This window comes from Fusarium oxysporum, chromosome II (assembly GCF_013085055.1).
Source record: "Fusarium oxysporum Fo47 chromosome II, complete sequence".
NCBI lineage: Eukaryota > Fungi > Ascomycota > Sordariomycetes > Hypocreales > Nectriaceae > Fusarium > Fusarium oxysporum.
Window position 1 is genome coordinate 4,110,754 of NC_072841.1, and position 16,397 is coordinate 4,127,150.

General features: G+C 48.0%; 4 protein-coding genes across 4 annotated transcripts; 2 read left to right on the plus strand and 2 right to left on the minus strand.

The window, feature by feature from the left end:
• Positions 1-1,651: 1,651 nt before the first annotated feature.
• FOBCDRAFT_257513 (uncharacterized protein) lies at positions 1,652-3,436 on the plus strand. Its single transcript, XM_054703445.2, has one exon. The coding sequence runs from the start codon at positions 2,005-2,007 to the stop codon at positions 3,265-3,267; it is 1,263 nt and encodes a 420-aa protein (XP_054559420.1). The 5' UTR covers positions 1,652-2,004; the 3' UTR covers positions 3,268-3,436.
• Positions 3,437-3,722: 286 nt separating this feature from the next.
• FOBCDRAFT_248286 (uncharacterized protein) lies at positions 3,723-7,528 on the minus strand (the record flags this gene model as incomplete). Its single annotated transcript, XM_059610833.1, has 3 exons — positions 3,723-5,419; positions 5,470-7,154; positions 7,209-7,528. The coding sequence occupies 3 exons, from the start codon at positions 7,526-7,528 to the stop codon at positions 3,723-3,725; spliced, it is 3,702 nt and encodes a 1,233-aa protein (XP_059464216.1).
• A 2,612-nt stretch (positions 7,529-10,140) lies between these two features.
• FOBCDRAFT_288890 (uncharacterized protein) lies at positions 10,141-14,752 on the plus strand. Its single transcript, XM_059611734.1, has 5 exons — positions 10,141-10,289; positions 10,346-11,838; positions 11,907-12,294; positions 12,354-14,141; positions 14,178-14,752. Exons 1-5 carry the CDS (start codon positions 10,154-10,156, stop codon positions 14,708-14,710), a joined length of 4,338 nt encoding a protein of 1,445 aa, XP_059464217.1. The 5' UTR covers positions 10,141-10,153; the 3' UTR covers positions 14,711-14,752.
• A 168-nt stretch (positions 14,753-14,920) lies between these two features.
• FOBCDRAFT_17764 (ClpP/crotonase-like domain-containing protein) lies at positions 14,921-16,085 on the minus strand. The gene is made up of 2 exons (XM_031174385.3): positions 15,654-16,085; positions 14,921-15,600 (listed from the first exon to the last, which is right to left on the minus strand). The coding sequence occupies exons 1-2, from the start codon at positions 16,031-16,033 to the stop codon at positions 15,024-15,026; spliced, it is 957 nt and encodes a 318-aa protein (XP_031051170.3). The 5' UTR covers positions 16,034-16,085; the 3' UTR covers positions 14,921-15,023.
• Positions 16,086-16,397: the final 312 nt, after the last annotated feature.

Here is a 16,397-nt window from a genome sequence, read left to right on the forward strand (position 1 = left end):
ACGCCTCGTGTATGATACATTCTCTTTATGATTGGCTTGTCATAAGAGCCCATTGTCACTAAGGAAGCAACTTATGAAACTGCGCCTGTTTCATGAGGGAGAAGAAAAACGATTATCTCTCCGAGAGTCCAAGGGACGGTTCCCTGCCGTCCTAGTTCGTCACACGGAGATAAATCCCAAAAAGGGAGGAGTGTCAGGAGACATTCTTTGAGATCTTTTCGACCACACGTTAAAGATTTTTGCCCTGTTCAAGATCTACAGCTGCCCCCTGACTTGGAGGCGATCGTTCAGGGGGTTGCTGAAGATGGCAGGCCTCCAGAATGCCCAGCCTGCAATGACAATGGATCCAGTCGAACCTCCGATACTATTATCTAGTCGCACCAAGGTCCAAGGTCAAGGCCAAGCTACTCATGGTAGCTGCGAACTTATACCTAGCGGTATCTCGATGTGCAGCATAGATATTTGCGAAATTCCTCTCTGTGGCCGTCAAATCTCACTATCCTCAATTTTTCTTGTCTTGGCAAGAATGAGACAACTGACTGGTTCTGGACTTTCAAGCCACTAATCCATTTCAACACGATCGCTTGGCCATACCCCTGTCGCTCAGCCTTATCCCTGTCATCGCCCCCTGATTGGCATCGGAACCCCGCTATCAAGAGCTAGGTTTCTCGTAATGGCTGGCCCAGCACGACGGACTGCCACTGCAGGGGATGACACGGATGTCCGAACAATGCATTGACTCGACAATGAGCTCGGATCACTGAGGCAAATCATCAGATGGATGTCGAATTATTATGTGAATCTTCCTGTCGAGCCTTCCAGCATGTTAGAACCCAAGGGGTAGTTCCAAGGTGAAATGTATTCCAGGACATGAACAGAAGCCTTCTGTGCTATTTTCCGTAGCATGACGTTGAGAGCAGGGTTGTTCAAAGTCCCCAGTCTGGCCATCGTCTTTCCCGAGCACTTGGTTCGACAGGGCCTGATTGGTGGTCGCACAACTGGAGTCCCTTGCGCCCCAACCACATATTCTTTTCTCAGTCATCACTTCACCGACTAAGCTCCCTTGCCACAATGGAGTATGTATCGGCGGCCTACGCTAAGCTGACGGCATTGAACCCGTTTACAAACGACAAATCATTGAGTGGCTCATCATTCTTGTAGAAGGCGCTTGAACAAACCATACAGGGGCCTCGCAGCTGAACAAGGGCGACGGCAATAGATCCGTTGTCGTCTTCCATACAGATCCCTCTCTCAGGCAGGACAGGTTCCCTGCAAACACACGAATCGCTAGTCAGGGGAAAACCTCGTCTTTTCCTCTGGGGTATGCATGGGTCCAGTCCACTCACACTTTCCTTTCGTGACCAGATGAGTCTTGAAACATTGTCGTCAGCCTATCATGCATCGCTTGCTGCAAATTGTCTCTTGGTCCTCCGGGCCTAACCCCTCCGCCTTGCTTCGAAACGAGACTCAGTAATTGCATTGAAGAAACCTGAGTGGCTATGCATGTTTACTAGCAGTTGACTCTTCCCTGGCTATACGGAGAAAAGGTCCACTATGATCGCCTCTGAGTCGCATGCAGCCGCGTCCGTTCGCGGGTGTTTCTCCCACTCACGGAATCCCCTTGCCTCTATGTCTGCCCTCAGAACACTGGTGGCCAGTCCATCGAGCGAGCTCAAGTCCATATAAGACGCCGTTTCCTCCCCCGTGTTACCATTCTTCTTCACCAACGACTTCAAAAGTCTCCAGCCAGTCCTTCAAAGTGAGATTGTCTCAACGACATTTCCATTCCTTCTTCTTTCTTTCCAAAGGCTAGTCCTTTCTGTCTCGACGACATTCGCGTATTGCCTGGTGCAATTCGACCCTTCCTTCACTCATACTCAAATCGAGCTACGACTCTTCAGTCCTATACCCATATCACTCGATTCTTGTCTTGACGGCAATCTCACTACCGGAACATCAAGTCTATCGTCAGGAACGTTTAGACTTTTCCACCCCTCAATCAAAATGTTCGCGAAGGCTTTCACTTTTGCCAGCCTGGCTTCCCTGGCCAGTGCTCATATGCTCATGAACAATCCCAAGCCCTACGGAAGCCCAGATAACAGCCCTCTGGATGCAAGCGGGGCTAACTTCCCTTGCAAGGGTGCTGTTAACGATGGTTCCGTAAACAACGTCTATAAGCAAGGCAGCACGCAGCAGCTCTCCTTCACTGGCCAAGCTGTCCATGGTGGAGGCTCATGCCAGGTTTCTCTTACCACTGACAAGAACCCAACCAAGGACTCGGTGTGGAAGGTCATCAAGTCCATCGAAGGCGGCTGTCCTTCAAGAACCGCTACCGGCAACTTGGGTGACAATGCCAAGGCCGAGAACCCCGATAAATATGACTTCACCATCCCTGAGGAATTGGCCGCTGGTGAATACACCCTTGCCTGGACCTGGTTTAACCACGTCGGCAATCGCGAGATGTACATGAACTGTGCCGCTATTAATGTTGAGGGCTCCGGTGGCTCCAAAGACTACTTGGACTCTCTCCCCGACATGTTTGTTGCCAACATTGGTAATGATTGTGAAACTCTTGCCGACACTGACCTCAAATTCCCCAACCCCGGCAAAGACGTTAGTAAGCTGAAGACTTTGCTCACTGATGCTAAGGGAGAGGGATGTCAGAAGGCCGGCTCCGGCGGCGGCTCTGGTGGTGGTTCTGGCGGAGATGATTCCCAGCCTTCGGCTCCCGTTGCTGCTCCTACTACGAACGTCGGTGCTCAGCCCACTCAGCCTGCGACCACTCCCGCTCCCAGTGCTGGCTCTGGCTCTGGCTCTGGTTCCAACGGTACCCCTGAAGTCCCTGGTGGCGCTTTCATCACTGTCTCTCAGCCTTCTGCCCCTCAACCTACTGCCACTCAAGCTCCTACTGCTCCCGAGACACCCACGGACGGCTCTGACTCTGGCTCTGGCTCTGGCTCTGGCTCTGGCTCTGGCTCTGGCTCTGGCTCTGGCTCTGGCTCTGGCTCTGGCTCTGGCTCTGGCGGTGGCGGCTCTGATTCTGGTGCTGGAAGTAGTGGTTTCGCTGCTGGAACTGCCTGTACAAACGAGGGCGAATGGAACTGTATCGGCGGCTCAACTTTCCAGCGCTGTGCCAGTGGTGCTTGGACTGCCGCCCAGCAGCTCTCTTCTGGTGTCACTTGCACCCCCGGTCAAAGTGCTGATATTGCCATGATCACTAAGCGAGGCAAAAGGAACATGCGCCGAGCAAAGCGCTCGCAGATCTAGGAAATTTATGAAGGTTAAGAACGTGCTCATGGAGGCTTGGGGCTGGTATATGGCTTGGTTAGGCGCCTGGGGGACTAAATCACTTTTCTTTCCTTGTATGACTTCTTTCGCTTCCACACGGCAGCATTCTTCGTTGTAGAATTAAAATGCAAATGAATATTGTACTCAATCCTATTATCTCGTATTGACTTGTTAATTGCGCATTACAGACAGACGTGGCGGTTTCGATTGACTCTTGCTTACCAACTTGAGCTCTGTACACAGATAGATAAATGAGCTGTCTTATCAACGGAAGTCGGTGATGTACTCAACAAAAACCTTCCAGGAGTACCCTTCCAAAGGAGCGTAACGAGCCCTGGCGTTCGTAGGTCTATTATTTAACATTTACTCGTGTTGACACGCGTTCATGCTTTCGTGTTACAATCGTAAGTCATATTCATCTATTCCATGGGTTTTCAAAGCCATGTCTCACTTCGATCCGGCTTGTCCATGTTCTTTCCCCCCCTGAATCTAAGAAACTTAAAATAATTTCTTTGTGGTCCGAGTGATGAAGGATCAATAGGCACAACGTGAGGATCTGCCTCAATCCCAACGTGTACTTTCCCATCCGCCCCAATATATCTTCCAAAGCTAATGGTCCGAGAGGATCGACCTGGCGCATCTCTGTAAGCCACAGTAGCAAGACGACTTGGTGCAAAATACGCAACGACTGCACCAAGAGTCGTTGGCATGCGTGGCAAGACAAAAGCAACAGTCTTGATATAGAATAAGCCAGCAACAATGGTATTCAGGGCAAGTATTGTCATGGTGATGATGAAAGACGCATCTTCCATAAAAATTCGAGTTTCTTTTGTATGTCGTACTGCAGCAACTGATTCGCCCTCATCATTATTCTCAAAAATATGATCGTTTAGGCCGAGGAAGATGGCGAAAACACGGCGGTATATGTCAGAAACAACTGGTATCAGGTCTTTCGAATCCGGCGTGGGAGTTTTCGGGTCGAGGGTTGATCTTGAACCATTGATAACCATAATGAGATGACTCATCCAATTCATCGAGAGTGTGTGGTTATGCCATTGAGGATCTGTATTCCACCGCGGATTATAGGTCTGAAATATGATATCGGTATGCAGACTTGAGTTGTTGTAGTCCATTGTGGCCTTGAGATCGCTCGTCTTCTCATAGGAGATAACATTACCTAGAGGATCGATTGTGACATTGAACATGGCGGTTTGAAATATTGGACGACAGACCATGAAACTGGCCTCGACTGTGCCGTTAATGTTCTTCGCTTCTAGAGTACGACCCCATCCAAAAGTCATCGTTCGCGCACAAGGCGGCGAGGAGAAAGTGCTGTCGACTGTGTGGCTATACTCTATCGCTGAGACACCCGTGGATCGGTTATTTGTTGCTTGGCGAATGACCGGTACGGCTTTTGCGACGAACTGGTCATCAGTTGTACATTGACTCAGGTTCATCCGGTACTCAGGCCAGAATTCTGGTATCTCGTACTTAGTGGTCAATTCATGAGTTGGTATAGCACTGCAATTAGCACTAGCACCAAAGCCTCTTGTACTGATAGTGTAAAGATCTCCGGTCCTATTGAAAGTCGAGTCTTTGAGTTGGTGTTTCTGAAAGTAGTACTCTTGTGAAATCCAAGGGGGAAGAAGTGTCCCCGAAGTAATGTTGGCCATTGCTATATAAAAATGGTCTTGGTAAAAACTAGTAGTAATGAGATCCCGTTGTAAAAAGTCAGTGAGTTCGAAGACGGAATCATTATTGAATCGTGGCGCAAAATTTGGGATCATGGTGACCGTATAATTCGCAGTTGTAATATTCTCGTTGAAAAGGGAACCGAGGCCAACAGCGAGAAGATTTGCAAGGAGAGCCATGGAACAGACAAGGACAAGGACGAAGTGTTTTGATTTCAAAGCTCTCCAAAAGACCAGCTGGGGCGGAATTGAAGTGTATGTAGCGTCAATCGTATTCTTTGGTTTTGCTTTCCCTTCCGAAAGATCTTTGAAAGGTTGAAGAACGCAAAGCAGTCTGTTCAACAAGACCCAGAAGGGTTCAACGAGTGTTGCGAAGATAGTCGGGATGTAGTTCTCCAATAGTTGACGGACTTCGAAATTATTGGAAGGACGAATCAAACCTGCGTCCACATTAGTAAGACTATCAATTCCATTATGAGAGACCTCGGACCATTCAGTATGGTTTCCTGCTGTTTTAAGTACGACAGAAAAGCCATGGCGCCGATCAGGGAGACAATGAAGAGGAGACCGGCCCATTTCTTGAGGGCTAAAGGCTTGACAGGATCATAGTAGTCCTTTGGAACAGACTTATTATAAGATTCTGGTGCTTGAAGCCTCGAGTGAATCAGTAATTCTACCCTAGTACCGTTATCCTTGGCTATCATCTGGAAATTGTCCATCTTGAACTCTTCAAGAAGGCCTTTATCATCAGTGTAACCCACAGGCTTGAATGTGCTGAGTGCCTCCGGGCTGTCGCCGAATAAGTCGATGTAACGTCTTATCGAAGACGGATTTACTGGCAGGTTGCTTGGTGCGGCCCGCGAAAACCATAAAACAAGTCCTGTAAAAATGGCGACAATGAGCAAGAAACATTCCACCGCTGTCGCAAAAGTTCGACTGACTATAACCCCAGTCATGAAATACTCGACAGATACAGTCTTGTTAGAAAAGGTGGTCGAGTTCATCAAGATAGTCGTTGTTGCAATCGAGAAAAGGTATTTGTGAGCGTCGTTGTATGCTTTGTGCAGTATGTCGTGATGTACGTATTGATCCTTATCCAAGTCCTTTCCCGCCAATGCGAAGCCAACCATGTTAGATACAGGAAACGTGAGGTTGGTGTGGTTCAGTCGCGGATGTTGTTCAACAACAGCATTGAAGGGATAATCTTTCGTAATCGGTGTCTCTGCCATCCCATTTGCAATGAGATACTCAAAGGCAGTTCTGTTAAACTCATTATCTGAAAGAGTTTCTCGTGGTCCAAGTTCCAGGATAGATCCCCTATCTGGTTCGAAGGTCTCCGCGTTGACTGTTGCCAGAACCTTCTGCTTGAAGTACTGAGGCTGACAAAACATGGCAGAGATGTTGAAGGTTGGCGATGGGTCCCAATCGACAGGAATAGCTTTGGCCCAGATCGCCAAGAACTGATGTATTGAATCAGGAGTCCGCCCGCATCTTGGGTTCTCGATTTGGAAGTCCGAATAAGGACTGGTATAAAAGCCAATGTAGAACATTCTTGTCTCATTTCTTGCTCCAAACCCAGCGGTTGTATTACAACCTTGTCCGTTCAAAAAATTGAACTCTTCCTTGCTTCGGATACCTTTCCTTGCGATCTCAGCAGGCCAACAGTTGAGTTCAGTCCAAAGCTTGGTAGTTTCTGCGGTTATATTCGAAGGGACTGCTTGACGATTTTCCAAGTTAGCAAGCTTGGGGCTTGTACCTGCGTAAAATGGGAGGAGCGCATATTCGGGCGTCGTGAAGGCAGGAAATTGTTGACCGAGCCAGCCTATGGCATACCCTGTATTGAGGAACTCGGGATCAAGGACCACAACATGCTCGGCAACGGGAAGCAGCTGAGACCTGTTCACGAGTGTGGTCATGTCAGTCTGCTTTACGATACCTGTACCAAGCAGAGCACTCTGAAGGGGTGTTAGTGCCCAAAAGACGATGACCATAGCAGTTCCCCCAAAGAAAACGGGCCAATGCTTTCTCTTTGCTGATTTGAAAGGAACAAGAGCCACGAATTCGTATTGGTAGTCCAGAAACAGTGAGTTTTCGGCAGTGGCGCCCTCACGTTTAGACAACTCGAACCATGGCTGCATCCGCTTAACGTCCAGATCGATCCAGCTCCAAAGCATACTGTACAACACAGCAATAATAGTTGGCACATAAAGATAGCTGAATTTGGCATACCCGGGCATATCATCAAGAGAAGGTGAGAGAGCGAGACCACCTTGTGTTGCACTGCGCTGTGCTAATGTCTCAACGGCGACGGCGAGAAGAATCGTAAGTGCGATCATAGCGAGTAACATCGGCGTCGAAAGCGAGAGTGGTTTCCATCCTTTCGTCCTGTGGCTTTTCTCTTGCGAAGATACCCCTTTCACGCCTGAAGCTGTCCTGGCCTTGACATTTCTCTTTGGTAGTAGTGGTAGACTCTTGTGTAGAGAGCTTGGTGTTGAGTCGGCGGCCACATTGCCGTGCAGCCGAAGGGCTGTCGTCTCCCAGCTCGACATAACAAAGATATATAGAAAGGGAAATAGTGGCCTGCCACTTTTCACACAAATTAATTGAAAAGGAAGAAGAAATGTCGAGGCTCAAGTGCTGGGTGACAACCGCATTAAGACTGCCGTATCATAGTGACAATTGATGAACAGTAGAACTTTCCATAAGAAGCAAGTGTTTGGAACCAACACCTCTCAATCCAATGAGTAAACAGAATGTCTAGTAAAAAAGCAGAAGATGTGTTAAGGCAAGAGGAGTATGCATGTTGGTCGATGGTTCATTATCACGAAACAGGAATAACTGGGCCGTCAAGGATACAATGCTACCTAACTTTACAGAATCAGCCTGGATTAAGCGCCGAACGGAAGTCAACCAATACTAGCTCCTGTAGATAGTCCGATACTTCGGCTTCCGCGCTATATTCTGGGAGGGTCATCCTGGCAGAGTGCCGCACCATCTGTAGACAACTCAGCATGATGGCAGTCCCACTGCAAGAAAAGATGCCAAAGCTGATGACCCCTTCCGCATACTTTCCAGCGCATCAGATACTCCAGAAAAAAAGGCAATGGATCTCGGAAATAAGACTTTTGAAGTTACTTAATCTGTTGCGTGGTTGCAGCGTTAATGTTTGAGGGAATCTGCATAAGGGGCCAGAAGAATGGGCGGCTAATTGACCGTTACGGTTGGACGGAGCGCTAACCGCTCAAGCGCTGAGCGTTTTAACTCGCTTTAGTGCCGGGTGGCGCCTTTCCGTGACGCGGGAAATGAAAGATGATCTGCAGGGTTGACTTGTTTTCTGATTGGACGCTGTTTGTGAGTGTTGGTGATATCCTGAGATCTATTGCTGTAGATGCTATCCACCGAAAAGTAGCGTTGTCCTATTTTTACGACTTAAGTCAATTTGGCGTAATGAAAACCGAAATACTGTACTACTATTTTCGTAATGGATTGATAACGACACTGTTTGGTGAGAACCCTGCTTCAGCATCAAGCTTGGCGTTAGATGGAATCAGAGGTATTGTTTCCAGCAGATACCTCCAGGTTGCAGTCCCACAAACGATACCTAATACCTGAGGCCAACTCTATAAAACCCTATTTGGGACCTCATAAATCGTATTACTCAAAAAGCCGTATTTTGATACACATTCCTAGACTCTTGTTTCTTTAGATCGAGAGGGGTTTACAAATCACCAGTGTTTTCAACTTGTTAGTAACGAATACCTTCTTAATTACCTACCTACTAGGCAGTAAGTAGATTGCTGATGAGAATCTTCAAGTATATTGAGGTTCTGTGCCAAATTTCCTGTCTGCTTTACTAGTATTGATAATCAAGAAGAATGAGGAAAAGAATGCATTTCTATTCCCTAGAAGGCAAGTTGCTTAGATACTGATACTGATATCGATTATTTTTCTCCATCCGTCTTTTTCGTTCGAGCTTGGTTTCTGGGCCCAGACAAATGTTACACTTTGTATACGCAGAATCACGGAGGTGAATGTCATTTGCTGACATTGTGTGTACTTCGTTTTACTATGCGTAGCAAATAGGGACATTTCCTCAGGTTGGAGTCAATCTTACCTGTGCTGCTTCGTTTCGATGAGTAGCACGAGCCTGAGTTGTCACTGGACCATGCCATGAACAGGGGACGCGTCAGATATCAGCTGTATGAGAAACTTCTCATTAATCGATAAAGGGAAAGATGCGATTCAAGTGATACTTGGGGTAGGCGCGTTCGGCTAATTGCGAACGAGAAACATATGCGTGGAACAGGACGTAGCGAGAACGCCGCTGATGAAATGCATATGTACAGTCACTGTCTTCCCCAAGTTCGGTGGGATTTTCGCATAAGGTGTCGCATTCAATGACCTTTCGGCATGGAAATAGAACTTGCCAACCCAAAAAAGGTACGTAAGCTAAAGCTTAATTAAAACAGCTTTAATACTACCTACTAATTTAATAAAAGAAAGAAAATGAAGGCGATAGAACCTAGTTGCCTTCTGTATTTGATAGGTAAAGGTCATCTAAGCTGTCGCATTAACCCCCAGATTGAGCCTTCCACCCCGATTAAGATGCTGACTCAGCACTTGCATCATCCATCGCATAGGCCAAGAAAGAGCACTGCGTCAGCTACCGTCGTTTTGTCTACGTCGCCATCATCGCGAGCGTCGTCAAACTTTTCCAGGCATCCAAATTATTTCTTCTCAGCTAGCCTCTTTTGACGTTTATTATTCGTTGTTTTCGCCACAGGTCTCGATTCACGAAATTATGATTAAATAAGCACGAAGCTATCGACCCGTACGATTTCATTCATCCTCATAGCTCGAGCTTCGACCGCCACCAGACTGGGGTTGTTCATTCACCGATCCAACGAATTCCGCGCAAACGAAACTGAATCTTCCCAGCGAACTAATTCCACTGTTCAGCGGACCGTATCTCTCCACGTTGCACGAAGAATTTATCCCACGGTTGCCTGTCTGCTAGTAGTCCAACAAGTGCCACCCCGCAATCCACAAACTGGAATCTGTCCCTCTCCAACGCACTATATTACCTCCGACCTCACATCTTGATAAAGTATACAAGCGGCTTTATCAAGCAGTACTGTCAATCACACATCGATCAAGCATCCAAGTAGCTCCTCATGGCGAGCCGATACGACCTGAGGTCCGCACAGGATCTAGATACGAGCTACGCTTCTTTACCTGGGACAAGTGGAACTTCTGTCACTGAAAACTCGACGCCTCTTAAAGCCAGGATACTAAATCAAAATTTGGGAGGTATGTTTACAATTGCCCTAAGAATCAAGCTCGGTAGCCAACTGTACTGCTTCCAGGATGTCACCCTTCGAGATGGATATATGAACTCTTGCACAATAACTTCACTGTATGCGATGTCTTCGGACGGTTGCGCAAAACAGAACTCAACACACCATATCCATGGGAGCATCCCCATCGATTGATGATAAATGGTAACCAGAGTTACTCAACCAACTCAACGCGGGTATTGTCCTCGGTGTGCGTTGATTGCCACTTTCATTTTGTGTTTAAGATGTCATGGGACGAGCGACACTCTCAAGAGTCATGCAACCCTCAACAGGAACAGTGGCCTCCGAGTGATGCGAGATTCCCCTGGCATCATCTTGTTTGGGTTGGGCAAGAGTCGCAACCTTCGCCACTCGTCAAGATTGACAACAGACAACGAAATAAGTATTACCCACTAGTTGCTCGCGAGCCTTTTGCATGCTCAGCCGGCCCATGCACGTTCTCAGTCACACTGGAAATCTCGGAACCTCGCATGACTCGCGAGTGGATCGACCTATTACTTGACCACGATACCATTCGTAAGAATGTGCGCCGTGCTAAGGAACAGGACCCGGACCGGTACGCCGCGGCAACTGATGACTGGGCACTGCAAGCTCCTCTGAACCTGAACACATATCTTAAGAACTTACTTGAGGCCACTTCACAGGAGAACGCCAGGAGTATTTCTAAAAGGAATAAGCGATTTTTTGTACTCTTCGGGACTCGATGTTTTGAAATGTTCAGACAACTCGAATTCGAGGAAACAGTTGATGTAGCGGAAGATGGAGTCGATGGAGGGACTTTCACACCACCGATCCCTCCTCGGTCAGATAACCCCTCTGGGGCTACCGATTTAGGGACATATCGAGCATACATCGAAGATGTGAGATCTGAAGTTCAGTGCATTATACACAGAGGCGGCCAGCCTGCTGAGCTTTGCACCCCTGGTCTACATGCCGATTTGGGATGCGCAGAGGTACCGAACGTGGATTCTGTCTTAGTGAATATCACGCGTTATGAGATCATGGGCGTTTTGCCGAATCAGCCGAAGGAGGTTGTTGTCAATGCTTACAAGAGACAGTGGGAAATGATTCCTGATAAGCGAAAAGCACTCATTGATGCTCTTATGAGTATTGGGAATGACCTTAACGACGAACAGCTCAATGAATACGCTGTTACGCAATCATCAATCTTCGAGAGCCAAGTACAAAGTCAAACAAACGGTGACGATGGCGGGTTGACAAATCAGGCTTTGCTATTCTTCGAGCTACAGCCTCTGAACGACTACAAGGCACAATCCATAGTACAGGCATTTCGACGAAAGGTGGCACAAGATCCCAGCTGTGCTAACACCGCGCGAAATATGTTGATGCTGATCTCTCAAGCATCTACCGATGACAACTACACAGCAGAGTTGGTGATGGAGTATGGGGAAGGATTTTCTTTACCCACGGCCAAAGAGATCCTTGGCTTAAGTGATGCTAGTGGTTTTGGGCCCGATACACTGGACGACGTGAAAGAAAAGGTCAGAAATATGCACCTGTTATTGTTGTTGTTGTTGAGCCTAGAGCATGAGTCTAATCAAGCGTACAGATTCGAAACGCCAAAGACAAAGACGCCAAGACAACTTACTTGGAGGCCATGGAGAAGATCGCCGAGCACACGAATTCAACAGGTCTCAAAAGCACAGTTAGCGAATTAAGAGAAATGCATGGTATTGCAGTTCCCGATGGAAGCAGCGCCACGGGCGCCTCAGCACAAGCTGCGAACTTTGATCTTCCGGTTGGACTGGAGAATATTGGAAATACGTGCTACCTCAACAGCCTTTTACAATATCTTTTTACTGTTAAACCAGTTCGAGACGTCGTTATCAACTATGACAAGTTCAAGCTCGAGTTGACGGACGAAAAAATCAAGGAGCGATTGCTTGGTGGTAACAAAATGCAGCTGGATCGTGGCGAGGCTGTCGTTGCTCAGGCTTGTAAGTTCTTGTCTAGGTAAACCCTCTAGTTGGCGCATAGCTTAACTGACCAAACTCAGTTGTACAGGAGCTTTCGGATCTATTCAACAACCTTGAACAATCCGATAAGGTAGCAACGCGTCCGTCTCAAAGGCTAGCTAATGCTGTCCTTTTGTCCACCGGCACACTCCTCAAAGAAACGAAGAGCTCTGCTGAAGTAACAACTGAGTCTCAGCCGCCACCGCTTCCTACTCGACCGCCCCCTGGACCCCCAGCAAAGGAGAACAACGATGTGGAGATGATTACTGTAACCGCCAATGACAGCCGCGACCCAGTTGATACAGCTAGCACCGTCAGCTCGCAGACACTTGTCGAAGAGGATTCTGACCGCTCTTATGACAAAGTGGAGACCTCTCCAACTACCACTGAAGATCAGGTAATTGATACAGTGATGGAGGTTGGACAAGATGAGGATGTCGTTAAAATCAGCCGAACGAGTGATAGGCCTATGGAGATTTCCGAGGCTGTCGAAAAACCGAAGAACGGCACTTCCCAGGACATTGAGTCTACTGATGTCAACATGCGGGATGTCGAGGAGCCAGAAACGGTCGACCAGAAGGTGCTGACTGCTCTGGAACACCAAAAAAGGTCTTCTGGCACCGACCAGCAGGATGTAGAAGAGGTAATGGGCAGCATCATCAATCGTCTTCAAGCCGCTATACGCCCATCATCCGTTGACGAGTCAACCGGTATTCAATTTGAAGAGATCATGAAAACTTTCTTCGTTACCACCATCAATTACACCAAGAAGTTTGATGACAAGACTTATCAAAAGGAAATTAGCTTTGATCGGTCTATTACAGCATTTCCCGCTCCCAAAGGTTCATGCTCACTATACGAAGCTCTAGGCCGAAATTTCGACCAGGAAATCATCGAAGAAGATAAGCTTTCACGATATACAGCCATCAAGACTCTACCCCCTGTTCTGCACGTACTCATTCAACGGTCGCAGTCTATGGGTAGCAAGAATGGCAACCCGGTACTAATTCCTGAAATCTTATACCTCGACCGATACATGGATGCCCCTCACGAGTCGTTGACCTTCAGAAAAAGAGTCGAGAGTTGGGCCACTGCCAGCCGCATATCTGACATCAAAGCCTCCAAGGCTGCAGTTGGGAGCACGATTCCAACTGGACCCATCCTCGAGAGCATTGGACAAGAAGAGGACGCCAAAGGCAGTATTGCAGCTGTTACAGAAGACAGTGAAATGACAGATGGTGTGAAGATCGTAGAAGAGGACTGGAGTTTCGATGGTACGGTCGATGACGATTATCTTCTTGTTGGCCGACCTAGCGTGAACTCAGTGACCTCGGCTGGTCTACCTTCCTGGCCAAAAGACATCAAAGACACCGAGACCGCCATTCGGGAGAAGATGGATTCCGAGCTCAGAGACAAGGAGGAAGCCCTGGAAAACTACTACTCCAAGTTGAAGAGCAATCCATATCGGCTCCATGCAGTCATATGCCATCGTGGCCAGCTGATGTCTGGTCACTATTGGGTATGGATTTACGATTTTGAACAGGATGTTTGGCGCAAATACAATGATTCCAACGTCGAGGTCAAACGCAGCACGGATGAAGTTTTGAACACATTGAGCACCAGTGGAGAGCCATACTTTCTTTGCTACGTCCGCGATGAAGACAAAGAGACTTACGTCGACGTACCTCGGCGTCGAAGACCAGCACCACCATCAGATACCTCGTTCGAAAATCTTGACGCCGATGGAGATTTCACGGTCACCAACAGCGAACCGCTAAAGACCTCAGAGTCTCCTCAGGAGCTTCCGCCCGCATACTCGGAGCAAAACAGTGACTAGGAACCTCCTCGATTGTCGGCTAGAAAAGGTCAAGCGTCTGTTCAGTCCAAACAGCCATCCACAGCTAAAACGGACACGGCGGTGGCCTCTGGAATCCAAAGCGCTCAAAACCCAGCTAAACGATCTTCTTTGTCAGACGAAGATGATGCTAGTGCTTCTACAGAAGCGGATGTGTATGAAGCTCCGACATCACCCACAAAACGACCGATGCTTGTCAAGAATGATGATCGGACATCAGAACTCCCAAAATTGCCCCATGTCTCTGAGAAGCAATCTCTGGATGACCCCGAAACAGAACCTGTGATACATGTAAAATTAACCCTTGAGGACTGTGACACAATAGCTCAAGAGTGCAAAAGATCTGAGCTTGAAAACCCCGATCGCGCTATCAGAGCGGTTAAGAAACGGATTAAGTTGAAGGTGAAACCTCGGACAAATCCTCCGGCTGACGCCAGGCGGCACCGTGGGCCCCGCGGCATGGCACATCACATTATCGAAGCAGCAAAGCTCAGGGAAAAGCTTAAGAAGGCTACCAAGGACGAAGAGACAAAGAAATTGTAATTCGTGGTGTGAGAAGGATAGAGGTAGTAGAAAGGGATAAACCCGCGATTGAGCCAAAGAACCATTCAACGGAGTTCATGCAACTAACAGGTTTTTGGGGCGGGATTTCTTTGGTGATGGCATACCCAGAGGATCAGATAGATACAGAAAGAATAGCAGACACGGCGTTGTATACTGTTCCATGAGTTGCAAAAAGAAAACTTGGAGTTGGCTCCATCTGTTTCTAATGGCCGATTTGTCAACTGTTCATACGAACTCATACTGCCCACATTGCTCGTGTTTTGATATTGACTCTCAAGCTCTTCAATATGCCTTATCGGCCAGTGAAAATAGGCTTCCTCTTCTCCTGGAAAGCCTTGAGAGCTTCGTTTCTATCCTCGGTATTGACGACTCGCTCATACATCTTGTTCTCAACCTCTTCCCTTGCCCAGGCAACAGCCTGAAGAGCAGCCCTTACACCGATCGGTCCTCCTTCGCAAATCTCCTGCGCAAGTCTCACAGCTTCACTCAACGCTGCTTTTCTGGCCTCGCCAAGAACATCTGAGCCATCACGCTCATCCTCAGGCACAATCTCAACAAGGCGATCAGCAATACCTAGAAAGTATGCCTCAGGAGCTCCAACACGACGGCCGGTCAGGATCAGATCGCGGGCGCGGGAGAGGCCGATAAGAGCGGGAAGACGGTGGGTGCCGCCGGCGCCGGGGATGATGCCTAGACGGGTTTCAGGAAGACCGACTGTTGCATTGGAACTGAGAACGCGAAAGTGTGTGGAGAGAGCGAGCTCAAGACCGCCGCCTAGTGCGACTGAGGAGATGGCCGAGATGGTAGGGATGGGGAGGTTGGATAGAGATGTGAGGGTGTTGCGGAGATTTGTAAGAAATTCAGCAGTTCTGTGCCCGATGGTTAGTACAGCACATTACTATTTGATATAGGGAATACCGACTCTCCCTGACTCATCCCCTTACGCTCCTTGAGGTCCGCGCCAGCGCAAAACGATGTATCAACAGCACTAGCCAGCACAACAGCTCTCGTGGGACCCTTCTCATCTACACCAGCTGCACCACCGAAACGCTTCTGCAGTGGCAGTTCTTCGCCATTGGGCCCATATTGAATATGCACAGCATCGATCTCGGCGCGAAGGTTCGCTAGAAGAGCCTTCGAAATGGCATTTCGCGCAGACGGGCGGTTAAGCTCAAGAATACGAATATGGCCGGTGTTTGGCGCGGGGAGGTTCGTTACGCGGATGAGAGGTTCGGTGGCAGAGGAGTAGTAACGTCTGAGAAGACGAAGGGTCACTACGGGTTGAGAGAGACGAGGGGCCATTTTGAGCAGATCAATTGGTGATCGTTGAGTCGATATTGGTGGTGGGAAGTTGAAGCTTTGTATATTAAGGTATCTTAGACACGGCGGCATTGCAAGCCGAGGGATGACGTGCATCGGTTGGTGTCGGTTCATAATGTTAAGCCGATAACCGATAAGACAAGGACGGGATTTTAAGAGAAGCATCCGTAGATTTATGGTTAATTTAACTTCAGACGGTTATATATATCCTTGCCTGTTGAATTCTGTTTAATATTCTGGTAACCCCCATGAGTAGGATATAGGGTTGTTACTATCGACGAAGCATGTTTGGTGGAGATGATGAGTTGGTCCAAGTTCCACATACAATTGATATGATGACGATCAA

Coding starts and splice junctions, on each gene's coding strand:
- FOBCDRAFT_257513 (XM_054703445.2), top strand. CDS start 2,005: ATGTTCGCGAAGGCTTTCACTTTTGCCAGCCTGGCTTCCCTGGCCAGT.
- FOBCDRAFT_288890 (XM_059611734.1), top strand. CDS start 10,154: ATGGCGAGCCGATACGACCTGAGGTCCGCACAGGATCTAGATACGAGC. Junction 11,839..11,906: donor TGGACGACGTGAAAGAAAAG/GTCAGAAATATG, acceptor TCAAGCGTACAG/ATTCGAAACGCCAAAGACAA. Junction 12,295..12,353: donor GGCTGTCGTTGCTCAGGCTT/GTAAGTTCTTGT, acceptor GACCAAACTCAG/TTGTACAGGAGCTTTCGGAT.
- FOBCDRAFT_17764 (XM_031174385.3), bottom strand. CDS start 16,033: ATGGCCCCTCGTCTCTCTCAACCCGTAGTGACCCTTCGTCTTCTCAGA. Junction 15,601..15,653: donor AAGGGGATGAGTCAGGGAGA/GTCGGTATTCCC, acceptor CATCGGGCACAG/AACTGCTGAATTTCTTACAA.